The 25,284-nt window shown below is 46.0% G+C and overlaps 1 protein-coding gene across 1 annotated transcript in view; it reads right to left on the minus strand.

Moving 5' to 3' along the window:
* Window positions 1-9,273, minus strand: part of SGPP2 (sphingosine-1-phosphate phosphatase 2) — an 82,144-nt gene extending 72,871 nt beyond the window's left edge. The window contains exon 1 of the mRNA XM_040349039.1: window positions 8,855-9,273. Within this exon, the coding sequence (XP_040204973.1) occupies window positions 8,855-9,082 (228 nt within the window). The 5' untranslated portion in view covers window positions 9,083-9,273. The remainder of the gene's footprint in view (window positions 1-8,854) is intronic.
* Between the last annotated feature and the right edge of the window lie 16,011 nt (window positions 9,274-25,284).

Consider the following 25,284-nt stretch of genomic DNA (forward strand, 5'->3'; position numbering starts at 1 on the left):
GCCAGGAGGCCGAGCGAGCCGTACGAGCGAAGTGAGGCCGACTGGCCACTTACAGCGAGGTCCACGCAGGGGCCGCATGTTCGGCTATTTTCGGAGGCAAGCGCCTGCGCAGTACAGGGGGGGGGGCATAATCTGCCGGGGGGGGGGGGGGACGACACTCATCGGCAGAACACAGGCAGTAGACCGTGTAAGTTTCCAACCCATGGTTTCAGGAAAGAACTTTACACGATTCCCCCATTAACACAGACAGTGCTGACAGGGGAATCCCCTCCTGCCTGAGACAGTGATTATTGTTAGTGGCTATAGCAGCCGCTAGCCATAATTGCAAGGAAATCCAGCAGGCTGGTTGTATCCAAGTTGATCGATCAACCTGGTACATTCAGCCTGCCCAAACATGGTTTAAATCTTTGCCAGTTCAGTAAAAACCACCTACGCCAGCCTAAGGAAACTGCCTTTAATTGCCAGACTAGTCCCAGGTTTGGCCTTGTTAGTGCATATAAGCTCCTCATTTCAAATTTCAGTAACGTACAAGTGTAAGCATTCTTCTTGTTTACCTGACTAGTACTGGAATTGTCCTATTGTTGTCTGTGACTGTTGTTAGTTACTGTTTCTTGACATCAAAAGGTCATTTGTAACAGAAACAACTAATATACAACATCCATTGCAAGCCTATACTCTGTATGGATTCCCTTTCCATATGAGCGTCCTATTATAAAGCAGGGGCAGGGCAGTAAAAACCTAAATTTCATTTATTTATAGAAGTCTATAGGATGCTTACAAAGGTGGAACATTTCTTGAATGACATTTTTTAATGGCACCAAGTAAGGTATTACCGTAACTCTTTTCCACTGAAACTCCTAAGCCTATGGCCCCATACACACGATAGAATCCATCCGCTGAAAAATCCCAGCGAATGGGTTTCAGCGGATAGATCCTATGGTGTGTACACTCCAGCGGATCTGTTTCCGCGGATATTTATCCCCTGGGATGGATTTCCAGCGGATAAATATTTGATGACATGCTATCAAATCTATCCGCTGGAATCCATCCCAACGGATGGATCTGCTGGTCTGTACAGACTCACCGGATCCATCCGTCCGAAGGGATCCCCCGCATGCGTCGTAATGATTCGACGCATGCGTGGAATTCCTTATATGACAGCGTCGCGCACGTCGCCGCGTCATAATCGCGGCGACGGCGCGACACGTCATCGCCAGAGGATTTCGGCGCGGATTTCGATTCGATGGTGAGTACACTCCATCGCATGGAAATCCGCGCAAATCCTCGAGACACGTCATCGCCAGAGGATTTCGGCGCGGATTTCGATTCGATGGTGAGTACACTCCATCGCATGGAAATCCGCGCAAATCCTCGAGAGGATTTATCCGTGGATACGGTCCGCTGGACCGTATCCGCGGATAAATCCTCTCGTGTGTATGGGGCCTATGTGTTGGATACGAATAACATCATACTAGGGAAAGTGCCTGGGTTCAGTTCTAAGGGCGTTCATCAAACTCACTGAAGTCTATGGAGGCAATTCTGGCCATTTTCAAGGCTAATAGGCAAGAGATTGACAAAAAAAAAAAAAAGTGTGGGGGCTGGGCACTGCCACAGGGGACATTTACCAATGTAAAATACTTTATGGTGGGGAGAGGGTCTTGCTTTTAATGCGATGATGACCTCCTCTTCTGGGGTCTCGCGCTGCTTCTCCAAGTGCCCCCATAATAAGCCGCTTACTATGAGGGCATTCATGTGCTATGAGGGCACTCCCAAGCGGGGCTGTGTGCATCTATAAACACATACAGCGTGGCTTGGCCCTGCCCCGCTTTCTTTGCTCACAGGATTTAATTGACAGCAGCAAGAGCCAATGGCTCTCGCTGCTCCCTCCCTGTCCTGTGAATGCATGGAGAGAGCTGCTACAGATGGGCACAGCACTGGATCGAGTGAGGAGGTAAGTATTTAGGGGGGGTGAGGGGGTAATGCTACTACTGTGACATTGTTTAACCACTTCAGCTCCGGAAGGTTTTACCCTCTTCCTGACCAGGCCATTTTTTGCGATACTGCACTGCGTTATTTTAACAATTTTGCGGTTGTGCAACTCTGTACCCAAACAAAATTGATGTCTTTGTTTTCCCCACAAAAAGTGCTTTGTTTTGGTGGTATTTGATCACCCTGCGATTTTAATTTTTTTGTGCTATAAAACAAAAAAAATATATATATATATATTTTTACTTTCTGCTATAAAACATATCCAATTAAAAAATCGAATTTCTTCATCAATTTAGGCTGAATGTATTCTGCTACATATTTTTGTTAAAAAAAAAAAAATCCCAATAAGTGTATATTGATTGGTTTGCGCAAAAGTTATAGCGTCTACAAACCATGGGATAGATTTATGGGCTTTTTATTTTTTTTACTATTATCGGTGGTGATCAGCGACATTGCAGCAAACAAATATGACACTAAGTGACACTTTTTAGGGACCAGTGACACCAAACTGTATAACTGACACTGGCAGGGAAGGGGTTAACTTTGGAAGGCAATCAAAGGGTCAAGTGTACTCCTAGGGAGTACTTTCTAACTGTGGAGGGAATGCTGTGACTGTAGGAAAACAGAGATCCGTGTTTCTGCTCGGCAGAAACACAAGATCTACATTTTCTTCCCTCAAAGAACGGCAGTCGGCCTTGGTTACATAGACGGACCGCCATTCTCCCTCTCCAGAGAACAATCGCGGGTGGCCGGTGGACCCGCTGATTGGCTCCTGCTGTGTCTGATCTAATCGGTAGTGGGTCACCGGTGGCACACACCACATAGTCAGGTATTCAGCTGCCGTTATTTTGCCCAGAAAGCCATACACTATTTACTAGTCAATTATTTTGCATAGATTGCCATACCTGCCCTCCACCAGCATGTGGAATGCATTGTTTTCTTCATATTCTATGGGGTCACATGACCACAATGCCTCAGCCGCTCTGTGTTATGTACAGGGGTATGGGGTAGAATTCCCTCAAGCATGACTACACCCAACTGCATCCACTGCTCTAGATGTTGACGGAGGAAGCAATAGTCTTCTCCCACCAGCAACACATGACACAGATGGGCCAGGGCTTTGCGGTTGATTGAAATGTGTTCAAAAGAGGTTGAAAAAATTCCAAGTTCAAAAACATCACAGATCCAAGATACAGGATGGCAGCAATAATGTTTAACGCATTTCACGCAAGATGCGCTTCGTCATAATAAGTCAATTAACCACATAGGAAATGAAGGAAAAAAAATTGTGCTTCATTGTATGCCGTGTGATGGGGGCCAACAGTATTTAAAAGGTGTCTTAACTTTTACTTTAATTTATCTAGCTGATTAAGGCCATAGTGCAGCAATTATGAGACCCCTTTCACACTGGGGCGTTTTTCAGGCGCTTTAGCGCTGTAAAGCGCCTGAAAGAAGCCTCATCTGCAATCCCAATGTGAAAGCCCGAGTGCTTTCACACTGAGTCGCTGCGCTGGCAGGGTGGCAAAAAAAGTCCTGCAAGCAGCTTCTTTGCAGTGCTTTAGGAGTGGTGAATACACCGCTCCTAAAGCCCCCTTCCCATTGAAATCAATGGTAAGCGCTTGCAAAGAGCCTTGGCAGCGGCGCTTTGTGGGCACTTTTAACCCTTTATTCGGCCACTAGCAAGGGTTAACAGCGCCCCGCTAGCACTCAAAAACTATAGTTCATATCTAGTATCAGAGGATGCCATCATCTGTCTCCAAAGACTTTTGGGGTTTGAAGGGAGGTACATGTCCACACTGCCCTGGAAGTAGCTGGGTTTTTAAGGAGTCAGACATCACTCCAGCTCAGAATAATAACCTTGGCTAAGCAATCCATAAGGGTCACATAGTGAGATCAATGGCTCCCGCACATCTGGTACACATTGATTTAGCTGCCTTTATCAAGATCACAATACATGAAAATGAGAGATAAGGCAACAAAAAATTCCCTAGCAACCATCCAGTGGCAGGACAAGGTCCGCTTGCACCCAAGGTACTACTACTTTAAACTACTTTGGCAGCAAAGGTTACAGGTCCTGCCCTTTTTGCAGCCCCCTTCCTGCTTAAGCGCTCATGGTCATTGCCTCTTGTGCCTACCTTTTAGCCCAGCCCTGCTTTCATTCTCATTATGGCACTTGAAAAAACGTCTAAAAGAAATACATTACAAAGCTTTTCTAAAAATTGCTGCTTCATGAAATAAATACAGGTACCTGGTGATCCTGCCAGTTCATGGCTTTCTACCTGCTGGGTGACAATGCTATTTGGCATACCGTGAATTTACTGCAGTGTTGTCACACTGTGCAGAGGGGTCGTGAACATGCTGAGGATGAATGTTGTCACTGCTTTTTCTTAGTACAGTCCACATTTTCCAATGGGGCATCCTGCATCTGGAGCAGGTGATGCTGGATATCATTTTGGATCTATCCTCCTGGAGAAAATACTTAAATGGATCCAAAGATGATGTCAAAGGGGCAAAAAAGTGGACTTATTCAGTCCTAAAAAAAAAGTATGTTTAAAAAGAAAAAAAAGGATTGGAGATTGACTGTATTGGATGTGGATGGGGTTGGTCTGGAAAAGTTATTTGACCCATGACTGACATTAATTCCCAACTTTAAAACCTAGATTTTTTTTTTTAGCAAGTAACTGTTTGAAATATTCCTTTTTTCAGCCTGATGTAATTTAGTAACGTCGGACCATACCCATTACACAAGGGTATGTAGCTACAGTGCCTTGAAAAAGTATTCATACCCCTTGAAATTTTTCACATTTTGTCATGTTACAACCAAAAACGTAAATGTATTTTATTGGGATTTAATGTAATAGACCAACACAAAGTGGCACATAATTGTAAAGTTGAGGGAAAATGATGAATGGTTTTCAACATTCTTTACAAATAAATGTGAAAAGTGTGACGTGCATTTTTATTCAGCCCCCCTGAGTCAATACTTTGTAGAAACACCTTTCTCTGTAATTACAGCTGCAAGTCTTTTTGGATATATATCTACCAGCTTTGCACATCTAGAGAGTGAAATTTTTTCCCATTCTTCTTTGCAAAATAGCTCAAGCTCTGTTAGATTGTATGGAGAGCTTCTGTGAACAGCAATTTTCAAGATTCTCAATTGGATTTAGGTCTGGACTTTGACTGGGCCATTCTAACACATGAATATACTTTGATCTAAACTATTCCATTGTAGCTCTGGCTGTATGTTTAGGCCTCTTTCACACTGGTTGGATCAGTAATGATCCGCCCTGTGCACCTCCGCAGGGATCGCTCCGTTGATCCCCGCTGAGCCGGCGGTTGACAGGGCGGTCCCCGCACACTGTGCAGGGACCGCCCTGTCCTTTCTCCGCTCCCCCTATGGGGGGGATCGGATGAACACGGACCGTATGTCCGTGTTCATCCAATCCGCCAGACGGAAGGAAAAGTAGGTTTTTCCTCCGTCACACTTTGGCGGATCGGAGCGGGTCGGAAATCAGCGGGCATGTCACCGCTGACATCCGCGGCTCCATAGAGGAGCACGGAGCGCCCGTACAGGTCCGCAAAAAAAACCGACAGACGGACCTGTATGGGCGCTCAGTGTGAAAGAGCCCTTAGGGTTGTTATCCTGCTGGAAGGTGAACCTCTGCCCCTGTTTCAAGTCTTTTGCAGACTCTAACAGGTTTTCTTCTAAGATTGCCCTGTATTTGGCTCCATCCATCTTCCCATCAACTCTGACAAGTTTCCCTGTCCCTGCTGAAGAAAAGCATCCCCATAACATGATGCTGCCACCACCATGTTTCACGGTGGGGATGGTGTGTTCAGGGTGATACGCCACACATAGCGTTTTGCTTTTATGCCAAAAAGTTTAATTTTGGTTTCATCTGACCAGAGCACCGTCTTCCACATATTTTCTGTGTCCCCCACATGGCTTCTCGTAAATTGTAAAGGGATACTCTTATGGCTTTTTTGGGCGCTGTGGATCTCTGCAGCTTCTTCAGAGTTACCATGGGCCTTGTGGCTGCTTATTTGATTAATGCTCTCCTTGCCCGGCCTGTCAGTTTAGGTGAACGGTCATGTCTTGGTAAGTTTGCAGTTGTTCCACACTCTTTAGATTTTCAGATGACGGATTGAACAGTGCTCTGTGAGATGTTCAAAGCTTGGGATCTGATTTTTAATTCTAACCCAGCTTTAAACTTCTCCACAACTTTTTCCCTGACCTCTCTGGTGAGTTCCTTGGCATTCATTAAGCTGTTTGTTCACTAAGGTTCTCTAACAAACCTCTGAGGGCTTTGCAGAACAGCTGTATTTATACTGAGATTAAATTGCACACGGGGGCCCTCTACTTACTAATTAGGTGACTTCTCAAGGCAATTGGTCCCACTAGATTTTAGTTGGGGGTATCAGAGTAAAGGGGGGTGAATACAAATGCACACCACACTTTTCACATATTTATTTGTAAAAAAAAAAATGTTGAAAAAACATTTATCATTTTCCTTCCACTTCACTATTATGTGCCACTTTGTGTTGGTCTATCACATAAAATTCCAATAAAATACATTTACATTTTTGGTTGTAACATGACAAAATGTAGAAAATTTCAAGGTGTATGAATACTTTTTCAATGCACTGTATTAAGGCCCCATTCACACCTGTGTGACTTAATGGGCATTGCCCAATGTGCATTAGGCCCTTTTCACACGAACGCCTCCCCTAAGTGGACCCGCTTGCTCAGCGGGGAATCTCCCTGCCAATTAATGCTGAACTGGCGGAAGACAGGTCGGCACCGCTATGCAGAGCGGACACAGTCCCGCTCTCCTCTATGGGGCAATCGCATGGAAATGGATCGCCTGCCCGTTTCTATCTGATCTGATCTGCCAGATTGATGGAAAATAGGACCAAAATCCATCTGTTTTTCGCAGACAGGATCAAATCGAATGGCGGCAGGTGTCAGCGGACATGTGTCCACCACACCATCCGATCAGGTCCGCTTGAAAAACCGACAGGTGAACCTGATCTGACAGCCAATGTTAAAGGGGCCTAAAGCAGAACTATACTCTTCTATCCAGTGCTGCATTCTCCCGGAGCTCCCCGCCAACCACCACCATCATCAGCCTGATCATTCATCTTGGCACTGCTGAAATTTGTATGCATGGCTCAGTATGCAGGGCATACAGGCAGGCAGGTAATGGAACTTTATTGCAGAAGAGACATAGTAAAATCTTGCCGGTTTGCCAAATGTTTATTTTTCTACTTAAAGTTCCACTTTAATACACAACAACAAGATTGCTGTTCGTTTCTATGGGACCCATTAACATCTGTGCACTGTTATGCCATGTGGTGTCAAAAATAGGTGCGTTTTTGGTGTATCAGCACACATTTTTGGCCCCATAGACTTTAATGGCAGCATACAACAATGTAACATGCGTTTTCTTGTGTTTTAGTGAATGACAATAAGCCCCAACTCCTGGCAACCTCTACTTTTTTTTACTTTCCTTAGCCAAACATAAAATGCACACTGAAACATGCATCAAAGCAGTGTTGCCAACCGTCCGTATTTTTACAGACAGTTCGTAAAAACGGTCACTTTTCCCCCCGTTCGTAAATGTCTGTGGTTGCGGAGATGTGCCAGTAAAAGTAGCCGAGATCGGTTCTGCTTGGAACTGCGCATTGGAGATTTGGAGGGGTGATTGGAGGCAGGGGGTGATGGTGGCACCGCAGAGGGGGGTGGGGGCAATTGGGGCAGGGGGAGATTGGAGGCAGGGGGTGTTGGTGTTGCACCGCAGAGGTGGATGGTGGCACCGCAGAGGGTGGGGGATGGTGACAGGTAGGGTTGCCACCTCATCCCTTTAAAACAGAACACATATGAATTCCACAGGTTCTGAGGCTAATTTAATTTAGATAAGGCTCCACTTGAGTTCAATTACCACCTTAATCAGCCACAGAACCTGTGTAATTCATATGTGTTCTGTTTTAAAGGGATGAGGTGGCAACCCTAGTGACAGGGGTTGTTGGTGGCACCGCAGAAGGGGATGGAGGCAGGGGACAATGGAGGCAGGGGGTGATTGGAGGCAGGGGGCCTGGGAGAGATTGGAGGCAGGGGGTGATTGGAGGCAGGGGTTGTTGGTGGCACCGCAGAGGGGGATGGAGGCAAGGGACGATGGAGGCATGGGGCCTGGGGGAGATTGGAGGCAGAGGGAGATTGGAGGCAGGGGGGGGGGGGGGATTGTGGCACCGCAGAGGCGGGTGAAGGCAGGGGGTGATGTGACTAAATAATTTGCCCTTATTATATCGAAAATAACAAAAATATATTTTTTTTTACCTTAATATCTACCTTAAATCACATTTCTGTTTGCCTAGCGTACTTGTTTGTAGCCTAAACACTGACATTTGCACCTAAAAATGTAATTTAGTAACTTTTGTGAAATGCCAGTAAAAACGTGGCTGCGCCCGTAAATTTCAGGTGTCGTGCCAGTAAATTTCAATCTGGTAGGTTGGCAAAACTGCATCAAAGATACACATAAATGGCAGGAAAATGTATACCCAAAAGGTGTGAATCTATCCTTAAAATCCCAGGATGCCTCAAATTATAGTTGGTACCATACAGAACAAGCAGTCATGCCATCAACATTAATGCTTAAATCCCAATACATTGAATTGTTCTGTTCACAGCAATTAGACTGTGGAATTTGGAACATTACCCCTAATAGGTTGTTATGGGAAATAGCCTTATGTCCTTCAATCTGTATCTCTCCTTTGCATGAATGAATAGAAGTGTATCACAGTCTCAGATTACAAGTATCATTCAAGTGCTTGTTATTCCAATAACAACTAAAGGTGAGCGTTTTACCTGCCTATGTGTCCCATTTGCATATGATCCATTGCTGTAGATGTGACCATTTTCCTGGGGAACACCCTTCCCTCCTGCAGTCTTCTCTGTGCTTGCCCTGTAGGCAGTGGAATGCCCTGAAGCAGCCCCATTAGCCTCACCCTTTAGATGAAGGGTCAGGCCACAAGACCTCTGGAACTGGGCCACCAGCTGAGGATCCTGCAGAGATTTGACCAGCTCCAGGGCCATGTTCTATGTAACTGAAACTAGAAAAGAGGTAACAGAACAGATCCAGCCCTGGCTATGCCCTTTGATCAGTATTGATATTGCAAAAAGTAGAGAGCGTGGGAAACAGGTGTTCAGGGAAGTCCTAGCACTTGCACACACCTTACTAGTACTACCAAGCACCTGAACCTGCAACTGTAACACTTTCCCTGCCAATTGCATCCAAGCAGAAGCAGCAGCACACCTTGCATGAGTCAAGGAGCCATTCACTCCATCATGTCTGCAAAGACAGGTCAGACCTGTTCTACCTTTGTTCCAGTTAAGGATGGCCAGGCTCTGTACAGCACAGGGCATTGTGAACAGGATTAATCATAAAATGCGAATAGATTATCATAAAATTGTATTTGATTTTTGTGTCTGTATAACCATATAATTAAAAAAAAAAATCTTTATTTAAATGCATTTTATTACATAAAACGAGAAGATTATCACCATGTATATTAGATTGCAGTCCAGGTACGTTAGTCACAGTCCATACCATAATGACTAAAGCGAGGCATAGGACCTCTATCAATAGATGATACATAGTGAATGTGTATGGTAATTGTCTCTGCTGCAACAAAAGTCCTATTCATCTCCATAGTGAATTCAAGTTTCTGTATATACACAGCACAAGTCTATATTGGAATAGACAATTACCATACAGCACATATCTACCTGAGCACAGACAAGCGTATGCAGCAACTCCATCCCTCATACAGGGGAACAGAAGTTGTTTCTTCACCACTAAGGATGAGCTCCGGCGTGTTCGCATAGAACACATGCAGAGCCCGCCAGGAAGTGAGCCCGGCGCTGCGCTAATAACAGCCAGGGAGACATTGCATGATCCCTGCAGCTGAGCATCGGGACAATGTCTCCCTGGCTGTGATTAGCACATGCGCCATGCTCACTTCCTGGCGGGCTCTGCACGTGTTCTATGCGAACACGCCGGAGCTCATCCTTATTCACCACAGACAGCCAGACATAAATCAGTGCTCACTAGACAAGGGTGACCAGACGTCCCCGGTTTCCGCCAAGTCTGTCCCCGGATTTGATTTGAACAGGGGCTGCGGTGATCCTGCATTTCTGGGTATTGGAGCCAATCATTGGCTCCGGCGGACTCGATGTCCATCGGTACCCGCTGATCGTTATGTACACAGGCAGAACGGTGGTCTGGCTATGTAAACAAGGCAGATTGCTGTTCTGTCAGTATGCAAAGCAGGTACAGGGATCTATGCCTTCCCTTAAAAGCATCACCCCCACAGTAAGAAAACACTTGTTAGGCACACATTTAACTGTTTGATTGCCCTAGATGTTATCCCCTTCCCAACCAGTGTCATTACTACAGTGACAGTGCATATTTTTAGCACTGATCACTGTAATGGTGTCACTGGTTCCCACAAAGTGTCACTTCCTGTCCGATTTGTCCGCCAAAATATCGCAGTCCAGCTATGAGACGCTTACTAGTAAAAAAAAAAAAAAATGTCCCCGGATTTCATTTAAAAAATATGGTCACCTTACACTAAACCAGTATTGTTCCAAAAACTTTAAAAATTTTATCTGTTCACAAAACAGGTTTAAAAATGATATTCAAGAGAACCTGAACTCTTAAAGCTGTGCCAAAATAAGACAGGCAGAAGGCAAAGGTCCAGTAACCAGTAATATCTGTGGTCTCCCTGTAGCTAATCTTTTACTATTACTGGCAGTCCCCAGGTTACAAACAAGATTGGGTCTGCAGGTTTGTTCTGAGGTCGAACAATTATTGGCCCAGATTCACAAAGCACTTACGCCGACGTATAACAAGTTACGCTGACGTAAGTGCAAATGTGCGCCGTCGTATCTGTGTGCCAGACCCACAAACTAATATGCGCCTAAAAACAGGCTTCACCCCGCGACGTAACTTAGGGTAGGCGCACATTTAGGATGGACGCATGGTGGCGCTCCCATTGATCAGCCATTCAAATATGCAAATGAGGGAAATACAGCGATTCACGAACGTGCGTGTGCCCGGCGCATGCTACGCGAGATGCGCGTAAGTTGTACGTCCGGCGTAAATTTATGCCCCATAAAGGAGGTGCAACCCGGCAACAGACATGCACAGGTCTGCACCAGGGAACACAAGCCAACGAATTTTGCGTTGGACGTGTGTCTGGCTGGGCGTACGTTATGTTCACGGCGTACGCAGTGATCCGGCTTAGCTTAGGCAGTTGTGCCGGCGTGGTTGTGAGCAGGCGCATGGGGGGGTGCTGTCGTCACGGAGCATGCGCAGTTCGTAATACATACCTGTCTGGCGCTCGGCCCATCATTTGCATGGAGTCACGCCTCATTTGCATGGGTTCATGCCCACTTCCACCTACGCCGATGTACGCCTTCAAAACCCACGCCACGCTGGCGCACCGTTGGGAGCACTGGCTTTGCTGAATGCAGTGCTTGCCTCTCTGCGCTGCGTTGGTGTAGCGTACATTGTTTGCCCTACGGCGGCCTAATGTGCGCCCTGCTCTATGTGAATCTGGGCCATTATGTTTTTTTGGTTAGCATAGGAAAGGGTTAACATAACACCCCTGTATTATTTATTTTGCTGTTTGTGCACCTGTTCAGAAGATTTCACCTAACTTTCTGTCCCTGTGACAATTGGATTTTGAAAATGTTAAGTTGTTGTGGAAACAAGGATTGGTGACTGAGCTTCGTGGAGACACCTTTTTTCTATGATAACTCTTACAGGAGTGAAATTCCCTTCCTAGGGGTAGATTTCCTCTCACTTTCTGTTGTCTCTCTCCGTTTGTGAGAGGGAGTTATTTGTAAGTCGAATGTTTGTAACCCGGGGACCGCCTGTAGTGATTATTTATCATGCCTCATTTTGCATTTTGTCTCTATATAGAGGTGGCCATCTTGGTAGAGGCAGGGTTTTGCTTTCTCCTGTTAGAGCCTCAAGCAAGGAGACAGTCATCAGTATTATCTGTGGTCTCCCTATAGCTAATCTTTTCCCATTACTGATTTCTCATGCCTTGGTCTGTACTGTGTCTCTATATGGAGACAGCCATCTTGGTAGAGGCAGGGGTTTGCTTCCTCCTGCCAGAGCCTCCAGCAAGGAGACAGTCACCAGTATTATCTGTGGTCTCCCTATAGCTAATTTTTTCCCATTACGGATTTCTCATGCCTTGTTCTGTACTGTGTCTCTATATGGAGACAGCCATCTTGGTAGAGGCAGAGTTTTGCTTCCTCCTGCCAGAGCCTCCAGCAAGGAGACAGTCACCAGTATTATCTGTGGTCTCCCTATAGCTAATCTTTTCCCATTACGGATTTCTCACGCCTTGTTCTGTACTGTGTCTCTACATGGAGACAGCCATCTTGGTAGAGGCAGGGTTTTGCTTCCTCCTGCCAGAGCCTCCAGCAAGGAGACAGTCACCAGTATTATCTGTGGTCTCCCTATAGTCAATCTTTTCCCATTACTGATTTCTAATGCCTTGTTCTGTACTGTGTCTCTATTTATTTGGAGACGGCCATCTTAGTAGAGGCAGGGTTTTGCTTCCTCCTGTCAGAGCCTCCAGCAAGAAGAACAGTCACCAGTATTATATGTGGTCACCTTGTAGTTGATCTTTCCCCATTACTGATTTATCATGCCTTGGTCTGTACTGTGTCTCTATATATAGAGACAGCCATCTTGGTAGAGGCAGGGTTTTGCTTCCTCCTGCCAGAGCCGCCAGCAAGGAGAACAGTCACCAGAACGGTCACCAGTATTATCTGTGGTCTCCCTGTATCTGATCTTTCCCCATTATTGATTTATCATGCCTTGTTCTGCACTGTGTCTCTATATGGAGGCAGCATTCTTGGTAAAGGCAGGGTTATGTTTCCTCCTGTTGGAGAACAGTGAGCAGCCCAGTAGCATACCTCCCAACTTTCTGAGATGGGAATGAGGGACACCTATCAGCAAAAGTATGCAGGCATAGGACACACCCCTCCCCACGCCCCCCTTAAAGGAGACTTGTACAAAAAATACAATTGGTTAAACCCACAAGTTCTTTTTTTTACCACTGCTATTCCTTTATATTGTCTTTTGAAATTTACAAATGCAGCAATTTAGAAATCAGATGAAAGGTTTGGTGCTGGGAAACACTTTTTGATAGATAAAAAGTGCATTTTATATACATCTATATAGAGCAGACAAATATGAGGGACAAATGAGGAGGAAAGAGGGACATTGCTCCAAATCAATGACAGTCCCTCGAAATCAGGGACAGTTGGGAGGTATGCAGTAGTGACATAACCAAACCTCACATTTTCTGACACTATCAGTCAGAAGCAGCAATGTCTTAAATTCATCACGCATGTTACAATCTGATTGCGTAACTTCCCTTAGATTTACCAAAAACTGCGCCTGCCAGATTGGATACAAATTGATTGGATAGATTAGGTGGGTGCTCGTGTTAAAGTTGTAAAGGCTGAAAGTTTTGTACCTTCATGCATTCAATGCATGAAGGTACAAAACCTTCAGTGTACCCCCACAGCCCCCCTAAATACATGCCTGATTGCGATTGAGCGATTTGTGCAAGAGATGCTGCTGTCCTGGCCCTCTGCAGCCTCATTAGCTTGACAGAGACATGGCAGCAGGAGACATTGAACCATTCACAGGCAGTGAGAAAGGACTGGTGGGCGGACGAGCACGATTGGTGAGCAAGCACACACAAGTGCCTCCATAGCAAGGGGTTGGCCTTCCCTCCTCTCCCCTCTGGCTGCCGCTTTCTGAGAGAGGATAGCCGGATCACATGACCCGAACGGAGCTACCTTAAAAAAAAAAAAAAGTAAGTGTACAGATCTTTCTTACATGGGTTAGTAAGATTAGATATTAGGAGAGGGAAGGTAACACTTGTAAGAGTAGTTAGGTTTTGCCCGGAATTCTACTTTAAAGTGTAGGTGGTTTGACAGCACAAGGGGGTAAAGTTCGTTGTCTATGCACATAATCGGGTGTGTTTTTACCCCCCCCCCCTAAAAAAAAAAACGAAATAATCAATATATAATTCAAGGGGGTTAACAGCACAATATGCATAGTTTTTTTTATATGTAGCGCCCTGCTCCTATTGAGTGGGCGCTATGTGTTAAATTATAGTTGCCTGAGCAGTAGATTTGGCTCAGGATGATTACTCTAAATTGTTGGTTCAGTTCGGCTGGGTTGCACAAATTTCCCCCTGACGATGGGTGTCGCTGTCACCGCAGGTCATGGTTGGAAAGGCAGCAGGTGGATGTATTGGGTATCTCTCTCTCAGAAGAGGCATGGTCAACCCGCTGTGCGTTCTGGGGAGGGGTACTTAAGGGACAGATGGCGTTTGTCGGGGGCCCGAGGCCTAGAAACTAAGAGTAGGCCTAGGAGTTTCGGGGGCCTACTGATCCAGGGATGGTCCTTCGCAACCTTGTCTGTGGAAGGAAGTTGAACCAGTGGGATTCAATTGATGGACGTACCCTGGCGGATTTACCTCAGTGTGCTGCCGGTCCGGCTGAAAGATTCTTGGCACGTGAGTCGTGTAACTTTTGTTGGAACTATATCGGGTGTGCAGTCGGCTACATGATCTTGTGGCAGAAGATCGTGGGACGGCCTGAAGACACTCATTATGTCTGTGGCAGAGACTTTGTCGAGCTTCGCACCAGCTGCTAGGCTGGTGAGAGTAGGCCTATCTGGTGGTTGCTAAAATCCAGTGTGGAGCTGAGTTAATCCTCTGGATCTAAGTGGTAACCGTGATCCGCAAAGCGAAAGTGCCTGAGTCTTTCCCTGTCCCTCTACCCTTCTGTTGGAGAACTTTGTTAATAAAACCCTTAAAAGAGACAATGTGTTGGTGTGACATTCTTATGGAAACTCTTCAAGGACAACCCCTGAAGCGAGCATATGGAACAGTAAAGTAAAGGCAGGCCCAAATCTAAACCAGCAGCCCCTTCGGGGGTAGTGCTACATATATAAAAATCAAACTTTTGTCACATCGTCATTATGGGGTATTGCTTGTAGAATTTTGAGGAAAATTATGAATTGAATCCATTTTGGAATAAGGCTGTAACATAACAAACTGTGGAAAAAGTGGAGCGCTGTGAATACTTTCCAAATGCACTGTACTCGGGATATGTACACAATTCCACCAAGACTCTTGTTGGGCCCTTTGATATTACCTGTTTGTACATTGGATGTATTATTATTATTATTATCCTTTTATTTTATAAAGTTTGTATTGCCATACTGGTGTGTATCTACTGTATATACTTCTAGTCAATGATATATTCTGGCAGCACTTACATCGTTTAGATTACTTGTTAAAGCGGTTGTATACCCAAATGTTATACTTCTACCTATAATAAGTCTTACCTGTAGGTAAAATTAATATCTCCTAAACCTATACGGTAGCAATATCCTAGGTTGCATTGCTCCAAATGACATCGCAAGGACGTCATTCGTTTCGACGTGAACGTAAATGGCATCCAGCCCCATTCACAGACAACTTACGCAAACAAAGTAAATTTACAAATTTCAACACGGGAACGACGGCCATACTTAACATTGATTGCGCCTCATATACCCAGGAGCAACTTTACGCTGGGACAAGCCTAACGTAAACGTCGTAACTTTACTGCGTCGGCCGCGCGTACGTTCGGGAATTCACGTATCTAGCTAATTTGCATACTCGACGGGGAAAACGACGGAGGCGACACCTAGCGGACAAAAAAAAATTGCATTTAAGATCCGATGGCGTAAGAGCCTTACGCCTGTCGGATCTAAGGCCCCGTACACACCATAGAATCCATCCGCTGAAAAATCTCAGCGGATCGGTTTCAGCGGATAGATTCTATGGTGTGTACATTCCTGCGGATATTTATCCGCGGTAATTTCATGATTCCAGCAGATAAAAATTTGTAGACATGTCTACAAATCTATCCGCTTGAATCGATCCCAACGGATTGATCCGCTGGTCTGTACAGACTCACCGGATCAATCCGTTCGAAGGGATCCCCCGCATGCGTCGTAATGATTCGACGCATGCGTGGAATTCCTTATATGACAGCGTCGCGCTCGTCGCCGCGTCATCATCGCGGCGACGGCGCGACACGTCATCGCGAGGGGATTTCGGCGCGGATTTCGATCCTATGGTGAGTACACTCCATCGGATCCAAATCCGCTGAAATCCTCGAGAGGATTTATCCGCGGAAACGGTCCGCTGGACCGTATCCGTGGATAAATCCTCTCGTGTGTACTAGGCCTAATGGTTATCTATGCGTAACTGATTCTAAGAATCAGTCGCATAGATACGACGGCCCAGATTAGGACTTACGACGGCGTACATGGCGTTGCGCCGTCGTAAGCCCTTTGAGAATCTGGGCCTAAATCCCGCATCCGATATCCAGGAGTATAGGTGTCAGTTGGAGAGTCATTTTCATTCACAGCAGCAACAGTAAATTGGGCCTAGGCATGTTTGATCGCCTGCTATTGGGGTAAAATATATAAACTAAGACATAAACTGCCAATAATGGGCTTATATAGGGGTAGCATTACCCTGACTGCTCTGCTTTCACCTATCTGATTGAATATTTGGCCAGAATATGACTGCATCTGCACAAAAGGTAATAGCACAGCTATAGCTATTATAACAGCAGCAATGAAAATTCAGATCTTATAGATTGAGCCATGTATGGCCAGGCTGCCGATATCCTTAGCTTATCTGCTATGATTTTATAGTGTATCATGACCTTTAAAGTTATCAACTCTACCAGATCATGATCCTTGATAATATGCTGTACAGTATTAATGCAGGTAGGAGGATCTCTTTAGTGACGCCCTACCTTCTCCTGTGTGTTCTCGTCTACTCCGTCACTAAGTGTAAATACGCACTTTGTCCTATTGTCAGAGATGATACCGCCTGGTGCTTTACAGATAACGTGCTTATTGCTGTCAGGATGGTTTTTCTACTGAGTTGTCCATAGTCCCCCAATTTTTGGTTTTTGGGTATTGAAGGCTCTGTCCTGGAATTAGTTTTTTTTAACAGTATCCCTGAATCTGACTTTTAACCAGCAGTTATGTTTCTTGTCAGTAAGTCGCAGTTCTCCATATACATTATAACCCTGCATAATTTGTGTTAAATGATTAAAATAAACTATTCTATATTCAATATTATTAGTGCTGTGGAAATTAACTATTAATTCCTCGATTAATCTTACATTTTTTTGATCGAAATTCTTTTGATTGGTACTCACCTCTCCGCCGGCTTCCGGACCTTCAGGGAATTCCGTCGGAGATCCGGTGACGTCACAGACACCGGCGGGGCTTGCCATGTCCATGGGCTCCCTTGCTGTGCCTTCATATCTGCATGCCGACGGGACCTTACTATCTGCCGCACGCAAGGGCTGTTACACTTCCCTCTATCACTTCCTTCTATCAACCTGGGATTCTACAGCCAGGGAGTTGTGATAGTTCCATTCATGGGGACATCTACATGCCGACGGACTGATGTTAACCCCTCCTCATCTGGATTCAGCAGTGGTATCGTTGTACACATTTTTATACCAGTATCATACTTAGCTACATGTTTTTATGACTGCTTTTTCTACCGTTTGGTATTACTTGCACCATTTTTAAAGTTTATGTAGCTACATCGATTTTATCTCCAGTGCAATATTTATTTTGTTACCTACTTGAAGACTATAAAAGTTTTAATGTTATTCCCATCGAGCGCTGCCTTTGTGTGTTTTTTGTGTATCCTGCTATCCATTTTTCCAGTGGTTGGTAGCTGCACTGGGAATCAGCCTGCAAGGAGATCAGCTAAAAGTAGTTGGATCTGTATGCGCGTTATAATTAATCGAAATTAGTAACAGCCCTAAATATTATATAAAGCTCCAACAATTAAAAGTAGATACCCTGTCCTGGCTGATCCCACCTTGAAACTCTGAGGCCGCGTACACACGGTCGTTCCAAACCGATGAGAATGGTCCGACGGGCCATTTCCATCGGTTCACCGCTAAAGTGGCCTGATGGTCTGATGTGCGTACACACCATCGTTCCAAAAACCGATCAGGTCAGAACGCGGTGACTTAAACACACGACATGCTGAATAAAACGAAGTTCAATGCTTCCAAGCATGCGTCGACTTGATTCTGAGCATGCGCGGGTTTTGAACCGATGCTTTTGTGTACTAACCATCGGTTTGGACCGATCGGTCAGCGGTCCATCGGTTCGATTTTGAAGCATGTTTTAAAATTTTGGACCGAAGGACAACAGACCGATGGGCTATACACATGGTCGGTTTGGACCGATGAAACTGAACCTCGGTCCATTCTCATCGGTTTGGAACGACCGTGTGTACGCAGCCTTGGTGTTTTTAAACCAATTAGGCACCCTGTGCCTCCCATTCTGCTAATAAACCACCCTGCCACATGCACAGACAAATATTTACTTGTGTGAAGGGGCATGGCAGAGCTTGAGTTTGATTCCCAATGTCAGTATCTACATATCTGAAGGGGTCTTAGAACACAGGAAGAAATTGAGAAGTCCATGGAGGCAGCAATTATAACACACATGTGACTGTTGTTGCATAATTACTTTGGCCCGGATTTAAAGAGATCTGTGCTCTATTTGCGGAGGCGCAGGTCAACGATTTTGCCCTGCGCCCCCGCAAATATTTTGCGCTACCCTCGATTCACGGAGCAGTAGCTCCGTAAATTGCGAGGCCGCGCCGGCAAAATTGCCCAGCGTAAGCGCACGCAATGTAAATGATCCCGCTGGGGGCGGGAATCATTTATATTAGGCGCGCTCCCGCGCCGTTCGTAAAGCGCATGCGCCGTCGGGAAACTTTCCCGATGTGCATTGCGGCAAATGACGTCGCAAGGACGTCATTTGCTTCAAAGTGAACGTGAATGGCGTCCAGCGCCATTCACGTATCACTTACGCAAACGGCGTGAAATTCAAATTTCACGACGGGGGAACGGAGGGTATACTTTAGCATTGGCTGTCCCTACTATTAGAAGGGGCAGCCTTACGCTAAAGACGCCGTACGGAAACTCCGTAACTTGCGTACGCAGGGCCCGCGCAACATTGTGAATCGGCGTAAGTATGCAATTTGCATACTATACGCTGACCACAATGGGAGCGCCCCCTAGCGGTCAACGCAAGAATGCAGCCTAAAATCTGCGTGGCATAAGAGCCTTATGCCACGCAGATTTTAGGCTGCAGTCGGCGTAACGAGTTCTCTGAATCAGGAGAACTCGTTACTTCGGCGCAAGTCAGCAATTGCGCTGCGTAACTATGGTTATGCAGGCGCAATTGCTTACTGAATCTGGGCCATTGTATTTTAGGGCTTAGGGCCAGTGCACACCACATGCAGTCCACTGCGTTTTTTTCTCTGCATCAAAAACGCATGGAAAGTAGGTTATATGATTTTCATTGGCATAGTTCACACCAGTGCTTGCAGTTTCAATGTATTCTAGTTCCAAAAAAAAAGTAGAACATGCTGCATTTTTCCTGTGTTTGACTGTAATGGAACACTGTAAAACGCATCAAAAACGCACTCGAATGCACCTAAAAGCACTGGAACACACATGTCCTTATTCAGGCTTTGTTCACATCTAGGCGTCCCCGATTGCGGGCAGAATCGCTGTGATTCTGCCTGCGACCCTTAATCACCCAAAACTTTTTTTGGGCGACAGGCGTACCGCGATTCTGTTTGCACGATTTTTAGATGATTTTAGGTTTGAATTGTCAGTTGACAATCGTTGCAAAATTGCGCCGCGATCTGGGTGCTATTGGAAGTGACGGAGGTTGCAAGGGCCTTCCACGAATTGCTGCGATTCCGGTCGCGATCAGGGATGCCTAGATATGAACAGAGCCTGAGGCCTTGTACACACGACCGGATCTGTCCGATGAAAATGGTCCGCAGACCGTTTTCATCGGACATGTCCGCTCGGAGATTTTGGTCTGATGGTTGTACACACCATCAAACCAAAATCCACGCGGACAGAATACGCGGTGACGTGACGACGACGTGAAGGCGAAGTGACGGCGACGATGACGCGGCGACGTGCGCGAACCCGAAAGTTAAATGCTTCCATGCATGCGTCGAATCACTTTGACGTCATGCGCGGGTTCTCGGGCCAGCAGACATTTCCGATCAGTCATACTGACCATCGGACATGTCCGGCGCACATCGTTCCAGTGGACAAGTTTCTTAGCATGCTAAGAAATTTTTGTCCGCCGGAAAACGGTCGGCTGGACAAATGTCCGCTGGAAAACGGTCCGGTCGGCCATACAGACGACCGAACATGTCCGCGGAAACTGGTCCGCAGACCAGTTTCAGCGGACATGTTCGGTCGTGTGTACGAGGCCTTAAGGTTAAGAAACAAGAGGGGGGGGGGGGGAGAATGCAGTGCACTACATCAAAAACGCACCCAAAATGCATCAAAAACATGTAAAAAACATGCATGCAGAAAAGCATCTTGAATGCATCTGGACTGTGTTTCTATGGTGTGAACTGGCCCTTACATAAGGAATGTAAGGAATGAGTTGTTTACAGTCAATTGTTCTGACTCATTCACCTGTGCGCATAGCGTAAAGTATTGCAGAAAAAAAAGTAAGTGAAAATTTCCAAATTGGGCCCAAAGTGTCAATATTTTGTGTGGACACCATTATTTTCCAGCACTGCCTTAACCCTCTTGGGCATGGAGTTCACCAGAGCGTCACAGGTTGCCACCGGAGTCCTCTTTCACTCCTCCATGACGACATCACCGAACTGGTGAATGTTAGGCCCCGTACACACGACCAAACATGTATGCTGAAACTGGTCCGCGGACCAGTTTCAGCATACATGTTCGGTCGTGTGTAGGCGCGAGCGGGCCGAATTCCAGCAAACATTTGCCCGCCGGGCCTTTTCCCAGCGGGCAAATATTCCTGGACGTGTTTTAAAACCGTCCGCTGGAATCCTGCCCGCTCGGACATGTACGGTCGTCAGTACAGACCTACCGTACATGTCCGAGCGCCCGCCATCCCTCGCATGCGTCGAATAACTTTGACGCATGCGTGGAAGCCTTTAAATGGCAGGCCCGCCCACGTCGCCGCGTCATCGCCGCGTCATCGTCGCGGCGACGACGCGGACACGCCCCGCCTAGTGTTTACGCGCGGACTTCTGTACGATGGTTAGTACAACCATCGTACAGAAGCCCTCTGGCAGGCCGGACCGGTTTCACCGTACATGTTTGCTCGTGAGTACCCGGCCTTAGAGACCTTGCGCTCCTTGCCCTTCCATTTGAGGATGCCCCACAGCACTGAAGAAATGACACTTTGCTACAATGGAAAGTAGTGAGTGTACAGCTTGTATAACAGTGTAAATTTGCTGCCCCTCAAAATAACTCAACACACAGCCATTATTGTCTAAACCGCTGGCAACAAAAGTAAGTACCTCCCTAAAAGAAAATGTCTAAATTGGGCCCAATTAGACATTTTCCCTCCCCGTGTGTCATGTGACTTGTTAGTGTTACAAGGTCTCAGATGTGTTAAATTTGGCATTATTGTTCTCACTCTTTCTTTCATACTGGTCACTGGAAGTTGAAAAATAGAATTGTTGCTCTACATAAAGATGGCCTAGGCTATAAGAAGATTGCCAAGACCCTGAAACTGAGCTGCAGCACGATGACCAAGACCACACAGTGGTTTACCAGGACAGGTTCCACTCAGAACAGGCCTCGCCATGGTCAACCAAAGAAGCTGAGTGCACGTGCTCAGCGTCATATCCAGAGTTTGTCTTTGTGAAATAGATATGTAGCACTACCCCGGAAGGAGCTGCTGGTTTAGATTTCGGGTGGCACGTTACCTCTATTCTCGCTGTCCAGGGTGAAAGGAGAGTCCAAAGAATTTCAATGTCCACACACAATGTACATCTTTTTTCTTTGGGTTTATTTTTGGAGAACTTTAGTAGAAAAGAGGAGTGAGGGGTAGAAAGGGTAGGTAGGTTCAGCTGCACAGTCACAAAGTAAGGAAACACTCCTGTTTCCAGCAAACAGTTCTCGTCGCCACTCTAGCCAGAGTGGGTATTGCTCACCCGAACAGGTCCCTCTCACTGGCCTAGCAGCCGGGATGGCACACAAAATAAAGTACAGTCTCTGCCACAGACCTTCCTTTCTCGGTGAGATATTTTGGTCCGGAATCCTCTGCCACAGGATTCAGCACCCGGATCTCTTTAGCTTTTCTCACTAGAACTTTTAGATCCGACAGGCGACACTGTCAGGCCTCTCGGTGTACGATGCATCCTTAGATGAAATCTCCAGGCCTTCTCCCTAGGTACCAGCCTCTTGCATGGTCCTTACCAGGATAAGTCCTCCCCTGGTTTCCTTCATCAAGTGGCTTCCTCCCGCAGGACGGACAGCACAGGATCACCTCTGCAGAACAGGCCCCAGCCAGACAACTGGGCCCACCAATCAAAGCCGCACCCTCGGGCCAACTTGGTCCCGGAGCCAGGATTCACAACGCGCACCCCTGGTCAGGCGGGAAACAAGGAACGGACAGACAGACGAACCCCGCACCAATGGCGTCTGTCCCTTTATACCCCTCCCCAGCATGCACAGCGGGGCAACCACTCTCACTGATTCGTTGCTGAGGACACTCAATGTATCAAGACCTGGCTGCTGCCACCCTTGGCCTTGGGTGGTAATAACACTCCCAGGCTTTCAATGTTGGATACTCCCAGCACAGCCATGGCTAGAACAGAGGCTAAATTGCCCTTAATCATTCTTAATCAAATAACAGCTCAGACCCCCATTACATTTAAAGCAGCTCCTGATCATCAGGAGCAGGGCGCTACACAAGGAATATAAAAAAATCCATCCTTGCAGTGGCCACACCCCCACCCCCAACAGGGGGTGTACTGAAGTCGATTGATAAAAGGGGCATGACTAAAAAAGGCCTGTTGACCGAGAAGGCTGGCTCACAGTCTCTGCTCTAATTCATCCCAAAGGTGTTTTATCGGGTTTATGTCAGGACTCTGTTCAGACCAGTCAAGTTCCTCCATCCCAAATTCACTCATCCATATCTTTATGGGCCTTGTTTGTGCGCTGGTGCGCAGTCATGTTGGAACAGGAAGGGGTCATCTCCAAACTGTTCCCACAGAGTTTGGAGCATGAAATTGCTCAAAATGTCTTGGTATGCTGACGCCTGAAAAACAACCCCACACCCTAATCCCTCCTCCACCAAATGATTTGGACCAGTGCACAAATAAGGTCCATAAAGACATGGATGAGCGAGTTTGGGGTGGAGGAACTTGACTGGCCTGCACAGAGTCCTGAACTCAACCCGATTAGAACACTTTTGGGATGAATTAGAGCCGAGACTTAGAGCCAGGTCTTCTCGTCCAACATCAGTGCCTGACCTCACAAATGCGCTTCTGGAACAATTGTCAAACATTCCCATAGAGTAGACACACTTCTAAAGCTTGTGGAAAGCCTTCCATGAAGAGTTGAAGCTGTTATAGCTGCAAAGGGTAGGCCAACTCAATATGAACCAGACCTGCTCACTTTTAGCTGGATCATGACACGTACCATGTCACAAATTCACGTACTATATTAGTATTTATGTTGAAGCTTCACAGCTTGCTTTCAAATGACTTGGCGATTTTACCTCCTTTATTTACAGAAAATATAAAAACATATTTTACAAGCACTGCTTTTACTGCATGGTCAGATCACCTGTCACTGCGTGATCAAGGACACGGTTAATAGAGTAGGTAGGTCTGGTCTGGTAGTATCAATACAGGACAATATACTGTACACAATAATTAAACTAAATGTCATATGACTTTATGTAAATCTGTAGTTGCCATTAACATAGAAACAGCCACTTTCATTAACTACCAGACACCTTTTCTTGTCTGCCTATTTCCATTTGTTGTGGAACCTCCCTAAACTCTCAAACCTGGAAGGAAGACTAGGTGAACCTGGAAGGAAGACTAGGTGAACCTGGAAGCTCCAGGAACGATGAGAGCACAGCACTAGTGGGCTGCATTTGACAGGTAAGTCTGCCATGATTTGCTAATATGTGGAGCATAATAGCACATTATGAATAACACTTAAATAAAATAAAATGTTACTATTGCTTCCAGGCTTTTTTTTTTTTTTGCTTATTAAAAGTCAGCAGCTACAAAAAGTTTAGCTGCTGACTTTTAATAAACAGTCACTCGCCTGTCCCACGCTCCTCTCCATGGCTCCTCCCTTGAAAGTGTGGGCACCTGGCCGTGACAGCTTGTGGCTTCACGGCCAGATGCTCTCTGAGTGGGCAGGCAATCTCCTGGGACCTGCGACGTGTCCCAGAAGATTGCCGAGAGGGAGGGGCCGCCTAGGTGGAGAGGAGGAGTCGCCTAGGCGGCCCATACTCAGAAGCAGGAAGTGGGACAGGAAGTCCCACTCAAAACTAAGCACCCCCCCCCAAAAAAAATACATGCCAAATGTGGCATGTAAGGGGGTAAGCAGTGCTTAAAGAGGAAGTTCCACTTTTGGGTGGAACTCCGCTTTAATGACAAAGAAAAGGGTAGAAGAGGTGGTGGGGGGCACTGGACAGGCCAAAGTCGGCAATCACAGGTGTCAACAACTAATTGTAAATAGGAGCTCCTTTATTTTAAATGCTCCCCTAGATTTCTATAAGCCATTGGAAACGGTATGCAGGGATTTCCCATTCAATTTGGGTTGCCCACCTTTTTCTTTAAGTCAAACCCGAACACTTTAGCAGCGAACAGCAAATTTTTAAAATCTTGTCCCCTATTTTGTAGATGCTATAACTTTTGCGCAAACTAATCAATATACTTTTTTTGCAATTATTTTTTATTTATTTTTCAAATACCACCAAAAAAAAGCTCTATTTGTGGGAAAAAAAGGACATAAATTTTGTTTGGGTACAACGTCATGCGACCGCGCAATTGTCAATTAAAGTGACGCAGTACCGTATCGCAAAAAAATGGCCTGATCATTAAAGGGGCAAATCCTTATGGTCCTTAAAGTGGATGTAAACCCCCCATACACCCAGTGAAGTGAACAGCCTCAGACGATACACAGAGATGAACCAAATGTCCCTACATTTTATATGTATATCTTCACATTTATATACGGTTTAGAAAGTTCAGATTTTGTTAGGAAATGTTCTTTTCCTGTTTAACACAGAGTGTGATGTCTGGGCACACAGCCAACATAGC

This window comes from Rana temporaria, chromosome 4 (assembly GCF_905171775.1).
Source record: "Rana temporaria chromosome 4, aRanTem1.1, whole genome shotgun sequence".
NCBI classification, from domain to species: Eukaryota; Metazoa; Chordata; class Amphibia; order Anura; family Ranidae; genus Rana; species Rana temporaria.